We start from the raw sequence: 26,082 nt of genomic DNA on the forward strand, positions 1-26,082 counted from the left end.
TCTATGATGTGCTTGGAGGGCAATATTAGGAGAGTGGGCTAGTTAAAATCCAAGTGTTGACTCTAACTGGTTATTTTATTAAGTTCTCTTCAAAACAGAAGTTACTTTACTATTTTTTAAAAGTAGTCCTTGGTATGTGAACATTTGGTTCCTCTTCCCACATCCCTTAAATCACAGTTTTAATTTGTTCCAAATATTGAGTATTAGTAACTGCCTAGATGCTCCGGTCAAGACTTCAAAGAATAGATGGGAACATGTCACAGCTAGATGCCAAAACATCCGTTTCAGATACATCTGCACCGCCAGCCAGCAAATGAAACCTAAGCCTGTGCCACAGCTGCTGAAAGGATCTTTTCTGACAAAGAAAAACATGACAATAAAAACTGTACTTCAGTGCAGATTTTATTCATATGCGATTTATACCCTGCGTGGTGTTCAGCTGAAGGGTGTTTTCTGTCGGGAACAGAGAAGTAATTGTGCGGCTTTCAAATACAGAGAATGAATTGGTTAGAAACACCTTAAAAATGGGCAGGGGAAGAAAAGCTCTGGGGTCACAGATTACCCGACACCGCCAGATACGTCCCACACGTAAAGCCACAATAAAAACATCCTCCCGTGTAACAGGAAGGGAAAGAACATCAAAAATTACAGCCCTGAAAGACAAAACACCTCAAGAATAAGTTAGGGTGAAGGCAGTGTATTGTAATTTGCCAGACAAAACTAATCAGTGTTTCTCCTTCACTTCCTCAGCTGGAGGATCAGGTTTTGAAACACCAAGACATCTATTTAAAGAACTGCTTTTATTTCATTCACTCTGATTTTCTTCTGTTTATCCCCCAGATATAATCCTAAATCTACCAAGTCATCAAGACCTCCGAGAGCATAATCCCAACAAGCATTTAACTGGGAGCCACACAGACCAAAGCAGGTAAATTAAAATGCAGTACAGGCAGAGCCATCTTAAATGCAAAAAAATTCCATATGGCATGTTTTACAATAAAAGACGTAGCTGTCAACAGAGGCATTTCGAAAACTCAAAACAATAATTTAAGCTTATTCAGATGGTTTTAAAACTATATATGATACCAAAAATATTTCTAAACTGAAGAGAGCCATCCTTCCAAAGCATGAATTACTAATGCACGCACACATACCTATCAAGACCAGTCAATACAGGTTCAATGTCCTCCTGGGAACACCAGTTCCACCGAAGATCTCCCAATATTTCCCTGCCAGGCAGCACGCCCAGAAAAACCCTTGCTCCCCAGCACTGTTAACTGGTGCAAACTTAACAGAACTGGAGACTGCATTACAAAACTTACTGATCTTCTGCTTCTTAAGGTGAAGTCTTTTAAACAAATGCCATGAAGTTACCAAAAAATCGGTTTGAATCCCATTTACTGAACAAACGGAGCCCAAGCCTGAGTCAGCTTCCACAAAGCCAGCAGGATTTCTTAAGCAGTGACATACTTCATTTGGCCTATAATAAGGATTTATACAAAGAATATTTTGTTTTCCTCTGAGAAAATTAATAACTAGAACATAAGCCAAAAGCTTCTCTAGCTTTCACAGGCTCAAACCCAAGTTACCCCCCTTACACGTCATTTATTGAAGCAGGACCCATATAATCCAATTCTTTCACATTTATGTCATTCTCATTGTTTTCTTGCATCCCTTAAGCTGCTGAACTAATTGACATTAAGTCTATGTAAGTCAAAAAACACAAAGTCCTGGGCAGAGTTTGCCCTGTCCCCATTACCCATCCACATCTATGAAAAAAAACAAACAATGCACCATGAAACTCCTGATTTCAGTCCTTGCACATCTTAATTCCAGCAGCTGAGGACTGAGAAGGGCTGTCCTTCTTTTATTATTATTTTTTTAGCTTCATACTAAGCCTCATCAGGCAGGAAAAGGCCAACACAATGACCTTGTTGAAGCTTGTGAAGGGGCTGGAGAATAGGCCTTACGAGGAACGGCTGAGAGAGCTGGGGGTGTTTAGCCTGGAGAAGAGGAGGCTGAGGGGAGACCTCATTGCTCTCTCCAACTACCTGAAAGGAGGTTGTGGAGAGGAGGGAGCTGGCCTCTTCTCCCAAGTGACAGGGGACAGGACGAGACGGAATGGCCTCAAGCTCCACCAGGGGAGATTTAGGCTGAACATTAGGAAAAAATTTTTCACGGAAAGGGTCATTGGGCACTGTTAGAGGCTGCCCAGGGAGGTGGTTGAGTCACCTTCCCTGGAGAGGTTTAAAGGACGGGAGGACGAGGCGCTGAGGGACATGGTTTAGTGTTTGATAGGAATGGTTGGACTCGATGATCCAGTGAGTCTTTTCCAGCCTGGTGATTCTATGATTCTAACATCAGGTTACACCTTGGGTAAACATAAGAGTGGGAGAGACACAGCTGCCTGAAACTCACCTTTTTGTTTTATTTTATCTTTTAATAAAGATAATCAATCTGTTGCTTAAACGAGAGAGACCACAGAGAAGCTGTGAAGTCTCCTTCCCTGGGGGTGTTCAAAAGCATGTGAAGACACGGAGCTTTGGGACACAATTTAGTAGGCATGATGGTGTTGGGCTAACAGCTGGACTGGATGATCTTAAAGGTCTTCTTCAATCTCGATGATTCTATGATTCTGCAACTGAGCATTAACTCCCTGCCCCACGGCTTCTTTGCCCTCTGCCTGGCTCTGTCCCAGTCTTTCTCTACTGCTCTCCCATGTGCAGGGTGCAGTCTCTCCTCTCCAAAAACATGTGGATCGTGTTCTATCTAGTCAGAGGACCTGGTAAAGCTGGACACGGCCAAGTTCACCTATGGTCAAACAACAAATCCTTTCACTGTTATCCCTCTGAAGGCCAAGTGAGCTGATTTTCCTGATACTGGTAGGTATCAGCAGAAAGAGGACAAGAATAAGATGGTCCCTCAGAAATGTACCTAGTGGAGACAGGCCCCACAGGGCAGACGTTGTAGTAGGAAATTCCCAAACTACAAAGCAAAGTAAGAACAAAAATGAGACAGCCTGCTCTTCTGCAGAAACAAACTACGCTTTTATGATCTTGGTACTACGTGGGATGGCATCACCTGAACTAATAACATCTAGGAACATTGGTACGTCATTAGAAATGGACAGAGAAAGACATTTGCTGGGTTTTATTACTTTTCTCCTAACTCTGTGTTGGATGGGCACTGTGTAAGAACTCTGCAGAAGGGCTATTTAAGGGAGACTGTGTCCTTAACATCAAAATTTATTAAAAGTCAACATTTGGCACTTTTCATGCTGACATTCAGCAGCCGCAGCATCTCCACAGTAGAAAGAGGGTTTTAATACCCATTAAACTGAGCACACAATGTTGACACTTCTTACAGCTTCACTGTAATTCGCTTGCCTGACTACAAAACCATCCAAAATCACAGCATAATGGAGCACCATGAAGGTTTCTGCTGTAAATAGCCCAAAATTAGTTTAGAAAAACAAACACGTGGAAACACCACATCTCATCTTTGTTTTTCCCTTTCCGAGTCTAATAAAGACAGTAGCTTTGCACAGTAAAAAGTATTATCTGAGAGGAACGATAAGAGACGTGTTGATAGGAATAAGGAATGGAAAGGAGAGAATGAGGTCCTCCATGCAAGTTTCTTCAATGGTATTTAATGCCCCACAGAGCTCTGCAGAAGGCAAGAGAAAAACTTCACCTATCCCTGCCTTCCCTTTAATCCTGACCCACAGGTTCTTGGTCGGCTCCTCATCCAACCCCAGGTGGAACTCCAGCTGGTCACTGACGCAGAGGGCAACACCCCCTCCTCACCACCCTTGCATGTCCGTGCTAAAAAGCCTGTATTCCCTCCATCCAACACTCCAATCATAAGACCCATCCCACCACGTCTCCATGATACCAATGAGATCACAGCCCTGCAGTCATGACTAACTCTTCTTGTTTATTCCCCATGCTACGTAGATACGCTTAAGTTGTGCCCCTGATGAAGCTGTCTTCTGGCTGGAGATCTTTTATGTTTCTCTTCAGGTGATCTCCAGCTGACCCATGTTCCTTCTCCAGTCTCTGGGCATCTAGTGCTAGCACTGGCATCAAACTGGTAGGAGTGGGACACATTGAGATTCTCATGCGATGTCTGTACAGCAACCAAAAATCTGCAGCGCCTGTAGCAGAGGGAGCTATCAGCTGTCTAAATGCAAGGGCAGGGAGCAGCTACAACATCAGGGAGACCCCCAACGAGTGACCCACAGCGGCCACAAATTTCAGGGACAATCTCCTTACATTAAAATGAGCTTCTCCCTGAAAAACCTACAGGCATTTTAAACTCAAGAACTGCACTGAATTTTACTGAAATATAACTTGTTAATACATAAAAGTCCATGATGGGTCAAAATACGCATGGTGGTGTCCCCTCCACTCTTCACCAGAGTTTCATGAGCCAATGGGTTGATGAGATACAATCTGTTCTGTCTAGAAACCTTCCTGCCATGCCCATGATGCCCAAGTCCATGCCCTGCACTGCCAGCTTGGTGCAGTTTGCCTTTTTTCCCCCTCCTGGTGCCATCCCACAAGCATCTCCCCTCCCCTTGCCTGATGCTGGGCCGTGCCTGTAGGAAGGAGTGACCAGTCCTACCCCCAGCCTCTTCCTGCCCTGAATGCTCTTCCACAGAACTGTAACGGAGCAACATAAACCAAATAAATCAATCTTATCTTGTCACACATGGCTGCAAACTGCTGAGGGCTGGGAGCAGGAAAACAGTGCACAGAGAAGCCGGCAGGACACAGCTCAAGCGATGCACGGGCACCTTAGAGCTCAGCTGCTGCATTTCAGTTTGGAGAAATCACTCCAAGTTACTACTCTGGATGCCGTTCGCGTGGTGCCCGTGGTCAAAACTGTCCCACAGAGGACAGGCACACACCCATTACACTCCCCTAGGTCAGATTTGATTCTTCTTTCTGCTAGATGTAAGGCTAAGAGTCTCAGCTCTGGCCAGAACAAACTTGTGCATAAATAGACAAAACACACAGAGGAGAAACTGTGCACGCTTCTGGCAGTCCCTGCAAGGCACAGACAGAGCTGAGTGGACCAAGAAGAAGGATGGGTTCACTGAATGACTGAGGACTAGGTTCTGAGCCTCATGGAACCTCTACCCCTAAGGTGGAGCAGAGGTTCTTTGGTCTTCTATTGGCAGATGTTTCTCCTTTGATGCACCTTTGACAGAACTCCTCAAGAAGTGCTTTGATGAGAAGTGCTGGCTTTCCCTCCATGGATCTGCAGCTCTCCTAACAAAAGTGTGTTATCAGAGCCCTGCGCAAGGAAAGGGGGTGCTCCCTCCTTTTGCCTCTAGGCAAGCCTCAGTACCAGAGATGAACCATGGAACAAAGCTCATAGCCACTGGCAGTGAAGGAAATATGGGAACAAAGAATTCCTTAGTGTGCATTTAGATGTGATTGTCAGAAGAAATAGAGGGACTAAAGCAATCATTTTTGGCCCTCCAACTGCACTTTGGTTTGTTCTGCTCTCTGAAATGCCATCGGGCTGTTCTATAGAGCTGTCCCGTAGCATCACGCTAATAAAGTAATTCTTGTCTTTGAGTTATTTTTGTATTAGAGAGACTAACGTCCTCCACTTGGAGCAGGAAAGGGTATTTATAGCAACAGGTATTTCTCATGCAGGTCAGCATCTGCTCTCAGCAGAGCACACCCCGAGGCAGCGCGTGGGTCCCTGGGACACTGTGAGCTGCCCAGACCTCGACCATGTCAGCTGGAAGGGCAACGTGGGTGGGAAGGCAAAGATGCTCTCGAACTTGAGTGACACTCCACGCCATGCAAAGCTCAAAGATTTTCTTTAAATTACACTCCCACACTACACCAGGATTTCAGCCTACTCTGTATTGCTCTAAACAATCTTTGTCATGAAACAAACCACTTAAAACATTCCAATAATCAGAACCAACTCAGAGGGGTATTATGCCTTTTTGACAAATGTAGCTTTTTAATTATTGACAAATCCTTTCATTTTCCCTTTTCTTTCTTTTAAATGCAAGAAGTTCAAAACAATTTCACCTACTTAGCTGCAAATAATACTCAAACAACTCTTTGTTTCTGCAATACTGCGAGGAAACCAACAGCACCACGGGATGCTGGATGCTTTCCTCCCTCGAGGTCCTCTGTTTTGCATGGAAAAAGAAGAATATTAGCAAACAGGAGATGGCTACTGCCAGCCCGTGGCCTCTCCATCAGGAACCAGTGAGTGCACGCGGTGCTCAAGCTCTGATGTGTGGGGCCTGGCAGGGACATGCAGGCAGGGATGGACCACACTGTCTGTTTTGTGGCCGGCTCTGTATGGGCAGCAAGCGATCAGGACCCTGCAGCCGAGGTAGATCTCACCGTTACCCATCTAAGGCTGGGGCTTAGAAGAAGTAATAATTCCTAATTGGCTCATGTATGATTCAGCCAGAAGAACAACTTCGACCTTTTCTATTTCCTTTTAAGAGGCCAGCAGGCTAGAAGCTGAAGTGGTTGCTGGGAGCATTAGCACAGGCAACATATTTGTCAGATTCCTTCTGCAGTAGGTCCCAAATGGTGGTGAAATTCAGGAAAATCACTGGCCAGGGCAGCCCTCCATGTGGCAGAGGGGCCAGACTCCACCCTTGACATATGCTTAAGTACAGGGAGACATAGAATCATAGAATCACTAGGTTGGAAAAGACCCACTGGATCATCGAGTCCAACCATTCCTATCAATCACTAAACCACGTCACTCAGCACCTCATCTCCTTTTCAATGCATTCCTTCACTCCTTGAGGGAAGTCACTGTAGCAAAGAAGTGCCCAAGCCATCGTCTAACGATGCTGAGCCAAAAAGTGATGCCTGCTCTCAAGTGATGCAGGAGGTCTTGTGCCCAATGAACCAGAGCAGTCTAGCAAACACCAGAAGGTTGAGAAGCACAAACAAAAAGGGACAAAATGAAACAATAGCGCATTTTGAACAACATTAGCTTTGTCAAAAACACCACCTCTGCAACAAGATTTGTCAGGAGAAAGGTTTAGAGACCAGCAGCCACACCAGGGCAAGGGAACTGAGCAGGAACAAAGGCACATGTCCCACGCACACAGGCACGAGGAGGGTCAAAGGAGAGTGGCTGTTTCAGGAAAGGTCTGCTTTATCCAGCAGCAGGAGAAACACACCAAGGAGATGTGTTTCACAACTTGTACAGGTCCTACAGATGCAGCCATATTTACACTTCTGGCTTTGGAGAACATCTCTTATGAGTACTTCAAAGAAAAGTGTCATTTTTCTCAGTTTGGGTCAGATTTAAACATAGATACAGGGAAATGTTTCCAGTTCCTGCATCCCAGTGAGCTAAATGCTTGTTGGCCAGGCAAGCCTAGCAGGTGCTGAGTTTGGCAAAACTTCTCCTAATGACAACTAATTGAAATGCCATGGCTTCCATCAGAAATCCTGATTAGCTATCAAGTCCCAGTCAACGTGAGGAATCCTTACCCTGCTTCTATTCAGGACCAAGTGCAGAAGCTGGTTCAGCCTTGGTCTGGATGTAAAAAAACAAAATCAAACAAAAAAAAAAACCCTACATAAGCAAGAGGAAAAGGATATTAACAAGGTAAACAATTCTCTTCAGTCTTTTAAGAATCCCAGCTTTCTAATTAAGTGCATGTTTTAATATGTCCACTGCTCAAACTCCAAAAAAGCATGGAATGCCACAAACAATCTTACGCCGGGGGAGAAAATGAGGACATCATATTTCTTATAAATGCAGAACTGAAGAGCTACGTTAAAAATAACTTCAGCAGCTCCAAGAAAGCTGATGACAAACAACTCTTGGGGTTATCAAAACAAGTGACAAAAGACTGCCCCAACCCAGACTCTAAAATTACCCTGAAATGATTCTCCAGAGATTTTTCTTAGAGGGTGTCAGACCAGCACATAAAGAAGCTTCACTAAATCTGGAAGACATTGATCGACCTTGATTTGGAGGCAGAAAAAGTCACTTATACATACTGCTCCCTCTCAACAGCTGTTGACAAAATGCGCACACTAAAAAGGAAACATGGATATATAATAAAGGAAGCTACACAAAAGGGGAAATAAGAATCCTTGTGTTAATCCAGTTATTTATCAGGAAAAGCATGTGCAGCACCAACTGAACTGGTCTTAGTTCAGTTAAAAAAAATGAGGAGCCCCAAAGTGTTTAGATACAGGGAACCAAGTGAAACACAGCCCCCAGCCAGGCTAAGAACAGGACTCAAGCAATTAGGAACTGCACCAGCCAGCAGCCTGACAGGAAAACAATTTCATGCAGAAACCAAACAGCCAAGAAACTGGAACATAATTCAGTAAAACAAATTGGACAGGGTAGGATTTCAGGGGACAGGATGCATTAGGAGCATGCTGCAAGCATTGACTGTTTCCCATGCTGAACATTCTCAAGCCTTCTTCTGACACCATGCGCACACACACAGCTCCTTGCACCAAATCCAGTGTGGCCACTTCTCCAGGGTTTTAGGACATCAAGTTATCTCCCAGCGTGCACAGAGGGATAACCTATGACCCCATCAGGATGCTTTCAATAAGAGCAAAGAAAGGCAGGATTTTCAAAACCCAGTGCAATGATGTATTTATTCTTCCTGAACAGCTCCCCAACGTGCAGGATGTGCCACTGGCTCTGAAATTGCATCCTCAAAGAAACAACAGTTCAAACCGCCTCCCTGCAGCCCCTGAAGTCACCTTACCCCTAACAATGATGTCGGTTGGATTCCAGCCTTGGTAATCAGAACTGTATTGTGGTGGACTCTGTTATTTGAACTACAAATATTTAATAAAATTTAATAAAACTGGACTGCACAATACGGCGGTTTTAAATTACAAACACTAAGCCAGAGTTTCGCCCAGTGCCAAAAATCTGAAAAGCTCACCCATAATAAAGAACTTGATTTAGGATGGGCTCCAGCCTTCCCTGCCTTTTGTTTACACCAGACTGTTCAGGAGCTTTTCTTCTCCAAGCAACTTAACATTCTTGGCAATGGGATTTCTGCAGGATAGTGCTGTGCCAGAGTCTGAAGTGCTGTTGCATTGAAAGGAAAATAAAAGAAAACAACGAAAAGATTCCTCCCCTGAACCTTGCAAGCAAACTCGTTTGTATCACAGACCAGTCTCCAAAAGATTAATGCCAGTGCCCAAAAAGAACAAGCATCAGCGTTCTGGAAAAACAAAATCAGCTCAACATCTTCCTGTTTTAAAACAACAATGATTTTGGCTGCTTCCATTTTTAATAATGTGATTAGATACATTTATCATCCTTAATTCACACTGTCTGACAGGGCTTTTATTCAGCCAGAGTCTTACAGAGAACTCAGTTTGGGAAGCAGCAAAGGGCTGAGATGTGCAGTTGCTTTCCTTCTCCTGCAGAAATCCCCTTCCATAACACTTGAGGCAAGAAGGGAGACCAATCCTCAAACTCCATCTGACAAGTAAGGTCCCCTGAAGCGATGAGCAAGGGAGATTTTGGAGCATGCCAAAGCCTGTTTACGCTGTGGGAATGCCAGCACACCAGAAACAGAGCACCTAGTCCAACAAGGAACAGAGAAGAGCTAAAAATCTCTTGGAATCATGCTGTCCACAGGCCCTAAATGATGGCTATGGTGTCAAGGTATGCTTCAGTGTGCGGAAATGCTGCAATTTCCTAGGGCAGCTTGGAAACCTTCAGCAGAGGACAAGCGAACGGCAGCGACAGCTTCTAGCAGCCTGAGCTTGTGTTTCTCCACCCAGGCGGATGTATGCACAAAGCACATCTTTGAATTTCACCAGCTTTAGAGCTGAAGCAAGTCTCCTTGGATGACAGACCACCAGCACTCACCTTCCCTACAAAAGGCAAAGTCCCAAAGCCCAGACAGCATCGCTCCGGCTGCCCTGGGCGCCGACGGTGCAGCAGCACCTACTGCATCTAATGGGATGTTTGAATCATAGAATCATAGAATCATCAGGTTGGAAGAGACCCACCAGATCATTGAGTCCAACCATTCCTAAACCACGGTTTTGTTATCCACAAGCAGAAGATTACAGGATGCCCTACCCTTCAGCAAATCCAGTTCTCTAAACTCTGCTTTTGGATTCCTCCAGAAAGGATGCAATTAAAACTATCACCACTAAAGGTACAGGTTGTACCCAGGAAAAAAATACATATCCAGGCAAGGGCTTGCCAATTTTTGATTGACTTCTTGTGCAGCTGAAGTGTTTGGCATTTGCCACCCAGCCCACATGCCTGTAGAGAGGGCAGGTGGGAATCCATCCACAGATCCATCCTGCAAGCCAGGTACTATGGTCCAGAAAGAGAAGCTCCCAAGCAGGTCTATTAATGAACAGGACTAGGAGGCAGGAAGCACAAGGTGTGTGTGTGTGGAGGTCTGTTTTTTCTCATCAGATGATGAAAAAAGAAAAAACACTCCAAGTTTACAAAGTTAAGGAGAATTGTGACAAAACACCCACTGCACCTAAGACCTGCTCAGCTTCCAACTATCAGAAGTGCCATGAGAACATGTATGTCCCTCCTAGAAGGAAATGGAGGAGGTTGCGAGCTCTCGGGAACTGACTCAGGGCAAAACATAAGCAAAGACAGTAGCAAACCCACAGGGACCCACCATTCCTTATCACGAGGACACCACACGTTTTGAATCTCTGTGCTCATGGCTCCACATGAGAAGCTCCACAAAGCATACCTGTCAGACAGCTGGAGAGCACCTGCAGAAGATGGGAAGTTCAACCACACCTCTGCTTTCCTCTCATCTCCACTCCATCTTTTCAGAAAAGGTTTTTTCCTATTCCGAAGCCATTTCTAACACACAGCACTGTCCTCATCACCTGTGCAAGCCACACTGCTCCCCAGACTGGACCGAGCTCCCTGAGGCTCAGCTATTCCCCGAAGGAAGCAGGCGAGGATCACGAGCTGGCTGGGTTAGAAGCTGAGGTTGTGTTTGCTTAGGCATGTGATATGGAGCTGAGGACCACAGCCAACCAAAACAACCTGGTTTACATAATATATCGTTGAGAAATAACCGACCTGCTTAGCTACCATGCAGGGAGAAACTTAACTGAGAAATAACTGTCTAGGTGTGAACCAAAACCCTTGCAGGAAGCCCCAACGCTTTGACTGGCAGAAACATTTTTATTTATTTAAAGTATAAACTTGTATATAAAATGCAAATCCCAGAAGAAATGAACTTTTCTTGGTACTTTTCTCACTCAGGAAAAAACATACTTTGACTTGAGACACCCAGATCTCTGTATGAGCTTGGACTTTGTGAAAACATCTCACAAAGTTTGACACACAACTCTGCTGTCTCCTGCCTGCAGCTTTGAGTGTCTGCACAGCTTTGAGTGTCACACCCAAAGCAACCCCAGCTTCCCTGTAACACCAAGCACATGGTGGCAGAGGGAGGGGGAGCAGCATGGAGTGGGTGCTTGTTCAATAAACTGCTCCATGAAACACAGCTTTTCAGTAATATATTTTTTAAAAAAGTAACCCCAAATAAAACCAAGAGCACGGAGTGTCACAGCAAAGACAGTGGGCAACACAGAAAATCAGCGTGAACGCTACCTGTTTTTCTGAGTGGGAAGTCATCTTTGGAATCATACATCCCCAGTACAGGGTGATTGTAGGTGCCGGATACGCCACTTTGGGGTGGGGAGCTCTGGTCCAGAGAGCTGTGCTGTGTCTTCCTGCACAGAAGGAGAGAGAAAGAGAAGGGTGAAGCTTTACACCAGTGACGCACAAAGGGAACTTTTGTTTCCATTAGCGGGGAACCATGCAAAGGAAAAGATCTCAGTACCAGCTTTCTCCTTCTAGGTACTCATGTAAAAAAGAAACTGAAATCCAATATACAAGGAGGCAACTGAACTTAAGCTTGACTTACAGTACAAGAATCACCCTGTTGAGTACAGATCAGTTCATGAAGGTATTTAACCACAAGTATCATGTTAAGCATGTACTTGGGCTCAGTTTTGACAAGTCATATCCTTATAGCTAAGCACGGGTGTCGCTACTCCCCTCAACCATAGCACGAATTCCCCTTCCTGGCATAAAATCCAGCATAGGAGACAAAGTCTAAGGACAAGTCAAAACTGCAGGATGAGCAGAGTAGGTGCCATACGTTCAAAGTGGCTGCATAGGTGGTCTGCTGGCCTTTGCTTCACTGCCTCCTGACCCAAGCATCGAGCAGAGATAGAGCCAAAGCACTCAACACCTTTCCAGATTAACTTCTCAAAGCTGATAATTTATAGCTTTGTTTGAGCAGGCTGCTGGAAGCAAATTACAGTCTGTTTGCTGAGGATATTAAATAATGAATGAGTTTTCTAAGCCTCCTACCAGTTTGTTGGCTGCATCTTTCCTATTTAATGATGTGTGCCCAGCTTTGCCATTTATCCAGAGCTCTACCAGCCCCACTTCGGAGACTTCAGGAAGTCTCTGGACTGTGCATGTTAGCAGAGTAGCTACATCAACAGAATGACTGATTTAGCAATACAGGTGAGAGCCATATGGCTATCAAACCATCTCACATTTTAAGTTTAAATAAACAGAATTTAAACCTTTCAAAATAATAAAGTATATGGGACAACAGAAAATGAGCATTTCATCAAAAGAAGTGACGATTTGAAATTTGGCATTGCCTAATAGACAGGCATTTTTGGAAACCATCGTTAATACTCTCCTGCAAAAGATTCTTTAAGGAACCAAAATGAGCCGTTTCCAGCTGAAAATTACACCAATTCATCCAATTCCTTGAGCAGTACATTTTGAAAGCTCAAATTTGAAGTAGGCTGTTTGATGAGATGCATAGCATCAACTCCACTACAAGTTATACCCTTGTATCAGGAAAATGAGTCAAATTTTCTACATGATTTTGTTACAAAAAACCTCTGAAGAGTTTATTTGAACTGACATCAAATTGTTCTATATCCACAGTCCTTACCAAGCAGCGCGATTCACTGCCATTTCCTAATCCTCCCCCCTTTATATTCCAACCGGCTCTGTACATGCAGGCAAAATAATTTCTCAGGCTCTCACACAGCTGTATTTTTCATTACCGCTCGCGCACATCGTGTACATTCACACCAATAAATGCCCACATGCATGCACAGTTTAATCATCACCTGAAATCAAAACAGAACCAAACTGAAAAATACTTGAATCCCTCCTGAAAACAGAAGTCACTTTCTCTGCTGGGATCCACTCGCACCATGGGAAGGCAGCACAGAGAGATGTTTCACAAACAGGAAAGAGCCCTCAGACCCACCATCCCGCACAATGGCATTTCTGGCTTGTGTTGACAGAAGCAAGAGACTCGAATTCTCTTTTTTTCATCCTGATTTAAGCTGCACAATCATGTACGTTGACGCTATTTTCATCGCTTTGTTAGGGAATGTGCAGGAGCTCAAAGGGCCTGTTTAGATGTGCTCTGGGGTTGCTGAATGACAGATATTTAACTCTGCACACAGGGATACATTATATGGCTCGAGGATTGGGACCCAACACCCTATGCTGCTTCAAGCAAAATGCACTGGTCTGCATGCCCGTTCAAGAATTTCAAAGGTCTTGAAAGAGATGGAATAGTATAATGAATCAAGTTTGCAGGCATTCCTGAAAGCACGTACCTTCACATAACACATCCCCTGTTCTTTGAGCTTGGAGGTCCTTCAAAAATTCATGTGCACAGCAAAGCATGCAGGACACTTCAAATGTAATCACGCAACATAAACTGAATACGTATTCAAACATTTGTACCTGTGCTGGAATATTTTGTATACAGAGACTGCAGACACCCATGTGCGCTGGAATAAGTTAATGTGTAATTATATCTCTCTACCTCCTTACCATGCAAATATTCAGTGAAACTCCCTTTCATGATTGCTGCTGCATCGAGTGGCTACTTCCCAAGAGCATTTCTGATGGCTTCCTAGGGAAATAATAGCCCTGTTTGCTAAGCCCAAGGTGTTTCTGTCTGCGTTCCTGCTAAGCCACTCTTACTTATGTTAAGTATCTTCAAGAGCAAAACTTCCTGTGAGTAGGGCTGTCCAAGCGAGTTCAGACACCACAGGAGGGACAGTCTGATAATGAAATTCAGAAGAACCTCTTCCATCGTTGCCTATCATCAATGTAATCTGAAAATTATAGTCCATAAAGCTGTTTTAAACATTCACATATAGGCTGGAGCTGTATATACTAAACTTACAAAGTGATATGCATTCCATAGAGCTAGAGGCTGCCGACCACGTCCTGGGCTGCATCACAAGAAGTGTGGCCAGCAGGGTGAGGGAGGTGATTCTCCCCCTCTACTCCACTCTTGTGAGACCCCACCTGGAGTCCTGCATCCAGTTCTGGAATCCCCAGCATAAGAAGAATATGGAACTCTTGGAATGGGTCCAGAGGAGGGCTACGAAGATGATCGGAGGGCTGGAGCACCTCTGCTATGAGGACAGGCTGTGAGAGTTGGGGTTGTTCAGCCTCAAGAAGAGAAGGCTCTGGGGAGACCTTAGAGCAGCTTCCAGTACCTGAAGGGGGCTACAAGAAAGCTGGAGAGGGGCTTTTTACAAGAGCACGGAGTGACAGGATGAGGGGGAATGGCTTTAAATTGGAAGGCGGAAGATTAAGACTAGACATTAGGAAGAAATTCTTCACGATGAGAGTGGTGAGGTACTGGAACAGATTGCCCAGGGTAGCTACGGATGCCCCATCCCTGGAGGTGTTCAACGCCAGGTTGGATGGGCCTTGAGCAGCCTGGTCTAATGGAAGGTGTCCCTGCCCATGGCAGAGGGTTGGAACAGGATGGGCTTTAGGGTGCCTTCCAACCCAAACCATTCTATGATTCAACGATTCTATTCTAAGGCCTCTGTGAGAGCCTTCCAGAAACATTACTAAGCAGTACCAAGTTCCTTCCTCTCTCTTAGCAGATCCTTTGGACTACAACTATATTCTGAAATATCTCTGGAACTCGTCCCTTTTCATCCCAAGGTTGATCCATATGTGTGACAACGCCCTTTAACAGTGATTAATTAGAAAACATTCCTGATAATAAATACTCAACGCTGTTCCTGCAGCTGACAGGGCTGAACGAAGTTCAAACAGATACAAGGTACTGCAGGCAAAAGCATCTGGACATCTCAGCAGAGAATCAAAGCCCGGCCCACAGGGGCCAGGGAACGACAGCTATTTCACATGTCAGTGGAACATATTCCATGTTGCAGCCACTGACGTAGAACCATTGTGGTGTTCAATACCCTTAGGAGATGTGTTTTCTTCCAAGTAATGCTTTCAATTTTTTTTTTTTTAAAAAAGAATTCACAAACCTTAATAAGACCAAAGGAAGTGCTTAAAAGCAGGCATGTAATTTAAAAGACTATTTCAGCATCTGTTACCACTTAATTGGCTTGCCTGCTCACAGCAGGAGCACCAAGTCCATCCTCTGCAAGCTTCCTTGGCGTGTGTCAAAGCCAAACACCACCCAATTGAATCACAGTAGAAGTATGTGTGTACATAAATATCTCTATAACTGAATTGGTAACCTATGAGATGCCATATAAATAAATACTAATATGTAATTAACTCAGAGATTTACTCTTTTTAAAAAGCTATGTTTTAAATAGAATGGAAGTGAAAAATCCTCAACTTCTGCCTTACCAGCTGAAGGGTGCATTAACAAATCCTCCACCTCAAGATGAGAAGCTGCAGCCCCACAAGCCCTGCTGCCACCCACCCTCCTGGAGGCTGAGCACAGGGAGCTCTTGCCTTCAACCCAGCACCAAGATGGACCTTCAGGAAGATCCATGAAGCCTCTGACACTCGCTCTTCCCTCTTCACTTGTTGGAAACCAAAATACTGACCCTCTCCCATGGAACAGACGGAGGGAAGCTGAGGGGATGGGAAGCCTGTTAAATCCATAAAGATTGCTCCTCGTGCAACAGTCTGCATGCTGTCTCTGCCTGTTGGCATTCCTGGAGCATCATAGGAACGGGATGTTTTGATCAACCTATGCCACAATAAACCTGACCAATATACTAGTGCTCAGAATCTTCTCGGCATTAGCTTGAACCAAAGCAAGAACCATACTGACACCTTTAACTCCTGCATTCCCTCTGGTCCCAGAACATACAGAGGTATTGCAGACTGCTGCTCCTCAATTCATCCACGAATGATGGATTCTTGGTGAAAAAGCAGCTAGGAGCAAACAGTACAAAAAAGACGGAATTCAGACCATCCCCCAGATTTATTTTTCACTTTTCTAAATTCACCTGTGCTGGCAATTCTATGCCAGGTTTCTCCGGGGTGAAAGGATCAAAGGGTTTGTAAGAAAGCTCTTATTTACTATCCCTTGCTCTAGCTGACTTTATACCATTTTGCATTAACAGGCATTTTAACTAACTGGAATAAAACAGAGAACACAGCGGCTCAGAGAGTCTTCAACTGGCTTTAATAAAATCCTCACATTTCTTGGTGAGTCTCAGTTAAGAACAGTGGAAAATCAGGTATCTAAAAAGGATATTTATGTTGTCTTGACTGAAATTCAGTCTCTCCTATTTCTTTTGCTATCCTTGACACCAGCCTAGTGGGGCTTATAGATTTTCTTTGCCTAAATGAACAACATTTCACTTCTTTAACCAGTGCCCTACTCATACAGTTTTCAAGTCTCAGATTGGATTTTAGACATGTATTAAAACCACTCAATCTCAGCCCGGTGGAATAATGTTTGAATTGCGCTGCCAACTACACTTCATTTCTGTACTGGGTCATAGCTGGGTTATCATTCACATTGAATTTCAGCTTAGTTTCTTGAATTTGGAAACATCTTCTAGCTATGATCTCATCATCCTTACATAAATGTTTATTTTTTAAGCTTTAAAATACTGTCAGATACTCAACTTGAACATAGGTTTCACATCAAAATTTCCTTGACTTTTTATCATTCAAAACTTCATGAATTCTATGATCAGTAAAAACAACACCCAAGCTACTTTAAAAAAAAAATTAAATGGAAGTATAAATACAGATATTAAAATATAAATATAAACATTTTATATAGAAACAGATATCACAATGCTATAGTTGTGGAAGCTTTCAAATCATCTCAAATTTTCTCATTTTCTTTTACGCAACGGAGTGAATTTCTGAGATTGAAACTAGTACCTATTCTATAAAGCCATTACTTCTACTTGCTACTTGGTACATCAGAACTAAATAATGAAGTCAGTCTTTGTTCCCACATCTTTAGAACACCAGCTGTTACCTCCTCCCTCCCTGTGACATTGGGTGCTCTAGGAGACCAACAGCTAAAAATTTTCAGCCGAAAATGTAGTTGTTGGGTCAACTGTGATCAGATGTGCAGATAGGAGACACTTCATGTTTCCATCAGTTCACAGAAAGAGACAAGTAAATATAACCTCAGCTTTGAGAAATTAAGATGAGAAGCAACCATTCAAGGCTTCAAAAATTTAACACCAGTTCAACTATCCTGAGCTGCAAGTCTCCAATTGTAAAAAGTGTTTCCTCATTGTCTTAAAGCTCATGTCTTATAACACTCATTGGGATGAAATCCTGGGTGAAAAGCTAGAGAGAAGTTACAAAGGTTGATCTTGGTAGTAGAACGTACAAGTCTGAATAACTGTGGATTCAAGATGCCAGCAAAGCCCTCTAGTCAGAAACATACTGTGACCACCAAAAAAGGTATGAAAATTATTCACACAAAAACCCTCTGCAAAATTCATTTTGGTAATGAACAGCAAAGTCAAACCCTGGAACTATCATTGCTCTGGTTCCTCCACCAAGCACATCAGGTCTATTCCCCGTATCTCCAGCAATTGTGAAAAAATGTGGCACTGGCTGAATCACAGAGATGAGCCCAGTACCACTTACCCGTACCAGAAGCGTGGGTCACTGGATATACAGTGGTTGAGATTCCGGTGTGCTAATGCCTTCTTCTTATTTAAGACAAATTCTTGTAATTTCATCTTTACTTCTGTGCTTGCCACTGCACCTGGAATGTCAAAAATAAAAAAGGTTACTTAATGAATTCACACACTTTAAAGAATTTAAATTTCTAAAACGATTCAGAATACAATCTTTGATTTCCAGTCCAAAAGAAGGAGTTTTCCTTCAAAGAGAAAAGAACAAAGTGCCTCCAGTAAGGATCGCTCCTTCTTTTTTTGTCTTTAGTTTTGCATATAATCACAACTTCTGTTTGAAAACAGAGATTTTAATCAGACATCTAGAATTTCAATACAAAAGATTTCTGAAGAGGATTTTTACACTTACATAAAAGTGCATGTAGCATTAAGCACTTATACTAGGTATTCCAACTTCTAATCAAAGGTATTTAAGAAAAAGGGTCTTGTGTACGCTCAAGTTTTTAAATGTCACATCTGCAAGTAGAAGGGAAATGAAACAAATGTCTCATATGTAGATTTTGTCTCAAAAACTCTTGTAAATAGGGATCTCTTTGTTCAAAAGTATCTGTGTACAATAAGACCTACATAACATTCCAATTCATTTACAAGGGTGCAATCTATGTCTTCAAATAGCAAATCTAACATTTAAAGAAGAAAGTCAGTAATTTTGTAGCGTAGAGTTAAAATGTCAACTATGCAATTTCTAATCATTATTTCCTCCACAATAGAGACCAGTCTGTTTTACTGCAATGATGGATTAGAATTATCATTCGGCTGACAGAACAGATTCACAGGCAGAGTTCCTGATGGAGTAATGCATAGAAAGTTTGGCAAGCAGAACACATGGAAAATGATGTTTCATCTATACCACAGTGAACAGCGAGGAATTCCAAAGGAAAATATCCGGGCTATGAGAAAATGAAAAGGCCAGGAAAACTGCCTGCTCTTCTGGGAGTAAAAATATAAAATACAAGCAAGTGATTTTTTGTCTTCTGGATCCTACTCAACAATGACACCTGACAGACCAGCGAAACAAGTTTTTTGTATCTCCTCAAGAAAAGAAAACTGAAATATTTCTATAAAGCACTGCCTGAAGATAAAATATTGTTCAGCCACTGAAGCCCTGTTGAAAAGCTTGAAAATCCACTTTTTTGGAGCCCTGCGTTTCTCCCAAAACACAGGTTTGGCACCGACCCCAACAGAAGGTTCAGCTGAGGAGCTGGAGATCAATTGCTAGGAGTGTAGCAAGCCACATGGCTAAACCAGAATAGGTGATAATAGCCATACTTAAAGCCTTCTCTCTCCAAAAAGCATCATATTTAATCTATTAACATCTTTAAAATAATCAAACATGACTGTGTTCTGCCAGTTCTGGATAAACTTAACTTAGAAGACTTAAAACTAAGCAATTTTGGATCCTGGGGTTTACAGATGATCCCCTGGCATGTCTTCCTCCTTCATTAGAAGATGAAAGGCCCCATATATGCTAAGAGGTTAAAAATGTGTAGGCTTCCCCTTCCCTGGGCAATGCCAGAGCCACGGACAAAGTCGTCATGCAAGACCTTCTGACCATTACTCAGCTCTTGATGCTTGAGCTGAAAGATCTAAAGTAAAAAACAATCTAACTCATGTTTAATGTACTGCACTGGGTTATTCTGGATCCAGGCACGTTGTTACGGGGAGAAGCAGGTGCAATATCCAGTACAGACACTGAGGAGGACACTAAATGCAGAGAGAGGACAGGAGCGGAAATCAGACATCACAAGTCCATACGTATGGAACAAGTCCAGAGGCAGGAAGCAAGACAACATCAATAGAGGGAAAAGGCACAACAGAGTAAAAGGAGGATGAGAGAGAAGGAACAGGAAAGCAAGAGGCCACACAGCAGCTCCGGCTGGCGGAGCGGCTGAGCATGGTGGGGAAAGCTACGTTGTGAAGCCGGGCCATTCATTTCAGAGGGCTTGAGTGTCTGAGAGGAGCACGGAGCCAAGACCAGACCAACCAATAAAGGCTGTGAACAGGAGAGAGCCATAACACGAGCAAAACTGCATACAGGCTGGCTCTAAATCATAGAATCATAGAATCATAGAATCACCAGGTTGGAAGATACCCAGCGGATCATCGAGTCCAACCATTCCTATCAAACACTAAACCATGTCCCTCAGCATCTCGTCTACCCGTGCCTTAAACACCACCAGGGAAGGTGACTCAACCCCCTCCCTGGGCAGCCTCTAACAGTGCCCAATGACCCTTTCTGTGAAAAATTTTTTCCTAATGTCCAGCCTAAATTTCTCCTGGCGGAGCTTGAGGCCATTCCCTCTTGTCCTGTCCCCTGTCACTTGGGAGGAGGCCAGCTCCCTCCTCTCCACAACCTCCTTTCAGGTAGTTATAGAGAGCAATGAGGTCTCCCCTCAGAAAAGAGGCAAAGGACTGAGCCAGGTTACTGCCACAGAGGCAAAACCGAGGTCTGTGTTGTCCCAGGATCAAATGAATACAGGATAAAGGAGGGGCAGTGAGGAGATGATAAGGCCAGGCAGAAGCAGGACCAGGCTCGTGCTGGAAGGAGGGCATCGCACAATGGAGCAAAGGAGCAGAACAAATGGAAATTAACAGGAGAAAGACCCTAATTCATAGTGTGGGCTGATCACAGTGGGCCAGCTTGGAGAACGAAGTCCAAGATAAGCCATGGTCCAAGGGGGCCCGAGCAGCCAGGGATGATCTGAGGGCTGGAACACCTCTCTTGTGAAGACAGGCTGAGAAAGTTGGGCTTGTTTAGCCTGGAGAAGAGATGGCTGCAGGGTGACCTTAGAGCAGCTTTCTGGTGCTTAAAGCAGCTCGAGGAAAGCTGGGGTGGGGCTCTATCTGGACATGCAGGGATAGGATGAGAGGGAGTGTTTTTAAGCTGAAAGAGGAGAGATTTAGCTGAGATATTAGCAAGAATTATTTTCCTGTAAGGGTGAGGAGTCACAGGTTGCCCAGAAGTTTTGGCTGCCTCATCTCTGGAGATGTTCAAGGCCAGGTTGGATGGGGCTTTGAGCAACCTGGATCAGTGGGAGGTGTCCCTGCTTATGGCAGTGGGAGTTGGAACTAGATGGGCTTTAAGGTCCCTTCCAACCCAAACCATTCTGTGATTCTATGACTGAATGGTCCATGGCTGGATGTGTCTGGAAAGACCAATGCACAGGTTCATTCCTAGCAGCAGAAAGACAGGATGACCAATTACTGCTGCTTAACCCATTACTTTCATATAGAGTTTTCTTCCTTTCATGGAAGTTTCCTTCCTTTCACTTGTGATCAAAGGCTTGAGAGCAGCTTCAGTTCATGAGGGACAGTTAAGGCTCCTGAGATAAGAACACAAGGAGCTGATCCTACGTTAATCTAAAGCAATCTGCCTTCCATATAGTACAAACCAACATCTTCTGGCTTACAGCAATGGAGGAAGGAGGGAGAACGACTCTACATCTGCTACGCACTCGCCTTATTTCAGATCAGGACAATTTTAGCTATGTTGCGCTTAGCAAAATTTTCTGACGTGAGAAAAATAACTGAAGTATTCTTAAGAGCTGAGGTGCTACAATGATTATACACCATGGTACTTCTTAAATAAAAAGTAACTTAAAAATAAAACTGTAGCCATGGGAACAGGTTCTTCAGCTTAACATCCCCAAATTCAGTTTTTTCCTCTATACCTATGTGCTTCATCCAAAAGGTGCTTTTGCCATTTTACAGAGATGCAGGCATTTTTATTTATTTGCAAATTGCTTTAATGAGAACAGCCAGATCTCAATTTTGCAGAGAGGCCCAGCAAAACATCGATACACGCTCAACAGTTGATGAGAACAGCAGGGTGAAGTGGAAGTGCTCAGAGCTTTCATCCAGCTCGAACCGACCACCTTTAATTTGGAAAATAAAATAAAGCAGCCAGAGGACAACAGAAAGCAGTGTATATGGCAGCCAGCTGGGCACCCAAGCAGCAAACCTGCTTCATCACCACCTTTCCGTACTCCTGAATGTTAAATCGCCTCTTTTAAGTAGATTCTGATCCTTTGGTGTTTCTGGTATCTAAAAGGAACAAACCCAGATGGACATGTTGGGCTAGGTGCGTACATCCTCTCCTTCTGGCTGCAGTTTAAACCCTGTCATTGCAAAATGCACGTGCAGGGAGTGGGGGATTCAGCCTTGAGATAATATTTTTAGTCTCCAAGAGCCCAGTCCTTTCCTACTAGAAATCAAGTCATTTTGGAGCTTTGTCTTGTTCCTGGTCCCCAGACAGCATCCTATCTCCTGGCACCCTTCAGCCTTGTTCCACTTCCACCATCACAGCCTGCTTTACTTCATTTGAAATGAAGACCTAATGAGTTGACAGCACAACTTGGCGAGGTATTTTTCTTCCCATTCACATCTAAAAGAAAACTGAACAAGCAACCAAAGTGTCTTTGATAAGGGAAATTGCGAGGCCATAATCGTTATACTGCATCTCATGAAGTGCATAATGACACATGGGAAAGGCAACCACAATCTGTAACCTCATGAAAGAAGTACTTTCTGAATGAAAACACTTTAAAGACAAGAACTGAAAACTCGGCTACATCTTAAAAGAGTGAAATTAAGAAAAGTAAAAGGAAAAGAAACGCAATGTGCATCTGGTGTATTTTATGGGCTTAATATTCTGCCTCCATTAGGAAAGCTGCCAAAAATACTTCAGAAAATGTTAAATCAAGTAAAGAGACGATACGCTTCCTTTTGAAAAATGCTAAAATGGCATTTAGTAAGACAAAAATGACGATAAGGCACAGAAACACATTTTTTCTCTCACCCTCAATACCTCCTAACAGTTTACATAAGCTCCCCGCGCAGCCGAGCTCTTGTGGAAAGGCTATCATGAGGGTTACTCCAGGTTTATAAAGCTGTTTTGTGGCTGCCACTCCTCTGGCTGTACCTGTCTTCACTGAAATGAGTGACCTTTTCCTACTTACTCTCTTTTCCTTTCTCTTTGTTTTTTAGCTGCTGAAGTTTCTGCTCTCGGTGCTGCTTCTCCAGCTCCTGCTCCTGCCGGTGCTGCTCCAACTTCCTTTGGTGCTCCAACAGCTCCTGCTGATGCTTCATGGCCAGCATCTCCTGCTGCTGCTGCAGAGAAGGGATGAGAGGGAAAAAGAGCATATTTAACACAGTCAGACTTCCCAGAGCAAAACCAGAAGCTGCTATCAGGTGACAGTAATGTTGTTTAATTCATGGAAATAGGAAGAATGGCATTTTCCTTGTCTAGAGGCTCCTCCACCGCGTCACAGGCGTGTCGGGTAGCCCCATTTCTAGTTCAGGACAAACCACAGGCACTGTATGCTCCAGGCTTCAGGGCACGGTCTGTTTACAAGCAGAAGCATCCTGTTTAGAAAGCACCTAATTTGAGAAAGCGACAAAACGCTTCTGCCCCAACAGGTGCTTCCCCAACCACGCTGCTGGTGCCAAAGGGTGCGGCTGGATCCCCACTTCTGCTGCCACAGCTGCAGCGTGATACCTGGACCCTGCGCAAACGCAAACCCCAACTCCAGCTGCTCATTCACTTTCTCTGCACCCTCTGCTATAAGTAAAACTCCATTTGGACACCTTAATTATGAATGCTCACGCATTCACCACATACAAATCCTGCAGTGAAGGAATATCATGGAGCTCATCAAGACAGCAAAATGCACCATCACTAGGGGAGGCTTTGCAAGACCAGTTCAGTTCCCTTGCACATGTGCTTTTCTGAATAAGCCTGTAATTATTTGTTCAACACAAGAAAAACCCAAGACTAACCTATATAGCTCAAGAATCAAGAGTGGGAGAGGGGAGAGACAAAGACACGGTTATAGAACATGTTCTGATCCATCACATTAAAACATGGCTCAGCTTGGTCACTTCACCCAGTGCAAGTCGGCAACTGTTCAAATAGAGACGTTTTCTTACCCTTGGTTGGCGTGTGCCAGTCCACAGCACTTTGACTGTGAAGCAGGTTTTAGATAGTAGCAAACGACATCACTGGACCTGAGCATCCACTCTATTCACCATATCTGGCTCCCTCTTCCCAAAGATCCAGTCAGGGCTCAAAGCAACCCATTTTTTGCCAGCAGAAGATGTAAAATGGAGGTGATTCTCCCCCTCTGCTCCCCTGCCATGAGACCTCACCTAGAGAACTGTGTTCAGTTCTGGTCTCCCCAGCAGAAGAAGGACATGGATCTGTTAGAGCAAGTCCAGAGGAGGCAACAAAGATGATCCCATATGAGGACAGGTTGAGAGAGTTGGGCTTGTTCAACCTGGAGAAGAGAAGGCTCCAGAGAGACCTTAGAGCAGCTTCTAGTACTGAAAGGGGCTTCAGGAAAGCTGAGGAGGGGGTCTTGATCACAGTGCAGGGATAGAATGAGGGGGAACACTTTAAGCTGAAAGAGGGGAGATTTAAATAAGATCTTAGGAAGAATTGTTTTCCTGTGAGGGTGGTGAGACGCTGGCACAGGTTGCCCAGAGAAGTTGTGGCTGCCTCAACCCTGGAGGTGTTCGAGGCCAGGTTGGATGGGGCTTTGAGAACCTGATCCACTGGGAGGTGTCTCTGCCCGTGGTAGGGGGGTTGTAATTGAATGGTCTTTAAGGTCCCTTCCAACCCAAATAATTTTACAATTCTATGAAAACAAAACCAACAGAGATCCTCAACAGTCTTTCAGAAAAAGATCTAAGGAATTAGTTTTAATGTTGGCAGCAGCTTACGCAGCTGTGTATCATCACAGAAGGGAACTGTTTTGAAGGTGATCATAGCTGATTTTCCTCATTTGTTAAATAAATTGAGTTACAGACAGACTTTCAGGGGTTTTCTTGTGTCAGACCTCATATGACTTTGAACACTGGTTTCTCTAAAAGTCCTTCCAACTCTCTCTGTGTAGATAGTAGAGTTCCCATGGATCAGACAACCATATCTCTTTAACTTCATCAAACACTTCCCATTTGCTGTGCAGACCTCACACCCCAAGCTAAATGCAAAAGCACTAGCTGCCTTGTGGGCATCACCATCAACCATTTCTGAGCCTAATTATAAATTAATTCATTATTAAACAAAAATCCAATAATCTCTCAAGGTAGGCTTTACCCCAGCCTTCTTGACTCACACACAGGGAGATGTGAGAGACAAGCTACCTAATTAAGGTCAAGATTTGCAAAGCTTTCATCAAATGTGAGGTTCAACACTTGAAGCACCAAAGGCTACTGCCCACTGTGAAAGTCTCCTTGAGTCTGGAAGTTGTGTGCGAACACATCGACCTCCTGGGAGATTTGAGGTGGACCTCCCCAGCCCAGAGCATTCTTTTTGGGACCAGAGGAATTGCCCCGGGGACTGGAAGGGGGTTGAATCCAGGGACTGGAAGGGGGTTGAACACCCTGCACCCTGAGAACCAGCCAGGAGCAAGCTGGGCTGTGGAAAAGCAGATGACAAATTCCAAGTCTCAGCAGCTCACATCTCGGCTAGGTGTGAAAGGATCTCCATGGGTGCCCTCCCTTGTGCAGAACTTCTTGTTAAGTTCTGCTGAAAACTGCTTCTTCTTAAAAAGAAGCTCCAACTCAGATTCATCACCTCCCCATTTCACTTGCATCCTCTCCAGCGAGATACCTGCTAAAGCTCCATAGGCTGCTTCTCCTTTTGCACATTTTTCTATTTAGGCTTTTGACAGCAATCTCATTTTAATTTGCAGTACTGTACATTCGTACTACCCAGAGCTTCAGCCACGGATACACTATAGACGATACACATAAAATTATACCATTCTATATAAAGATGCAAAAAAATAATGTACGAGGTGCTTTACAATCTGCTTGGCTATCTGCTGGAAGCTCTCGACGACGGAGTCCCTGCTGCTGCCGGTTCCAAGCAGGCAGACTGTTGTAAAACACCGAAGCCCTGTTAGCAGGATTTACCGTGATTGCACCTATGTTTCCCTTCCCAATCCTATTGAATTTTATGTAAACAACTAAAAACCCAGACTCTAAAAACCTACAAAAGTAAAAACCAAAAAACCCTAAAGAGAACTAGTTATTTTTGGTTTATAATTAAGCAGCAGCTCCCACTAACACAACTCCATTTGGAGAAAGAGTATCTTTTCAGACTTCCAACAAGTCC

At 43.9% G+C, this 26,082-nt stretch overlaps 1 protein-coding gene across 9 annotated transcripts in view; it reads right to left on the reverse strand.

Annotated features, from left to right (window-relative positions):
- Nucleotides 1-26,082, reverse strand: part of HDAC4 (histone deacetylase 4) — a 277,760-nt gene that overhangs the window by 86,825 nt on the left and 164,853 nt on the right. For 5 of the 9 annotated variants that reach the window (XM_069860656.1, XM_069860652.1, XM_069860647.1 and 2 more), the window contains 3 exons: nt 22,922-23,072; nt 17,914-18,034; nt 11,608-11,729 (listed from right to left, as the gene is read on the reverse strand). In XM_069860656.1, the coding sequence (XP_069716757.1) occupies nt 11,608-11,729; nt 17,914-18,034; nt 22,922-23,072 (394 nt within the window). The remainder of the gene's footprint in view (nt 1-11,607; nt 11,730-17,913; nt 18,035-22,921; nt 23,073-26,082) is intronic. The other 4 variants (XM_069860648.1, XM_069860655.1, XM_069860649.1 and 1 more) reach the window with 2 other exon arrangements.

The sequence above is a fragment of the Phaenicophaeus curvirostris genome, chromosome 7 (genome assembly GCF_032191515.1).
Source record: "Phaenicophaeus curvirostris isolate KB17595 chromosome 7, BPBGC_Pcur_1.0, whole genome shotgun sequence".
Classification (NCBI taxonomy): domain Eukaryota; kingdom Metazoa; phylum Chordata; class Aves; order Cuculiformes; family Cuculidae; genus Phaenicophaeus; species Phaenicophaeus curvirostris.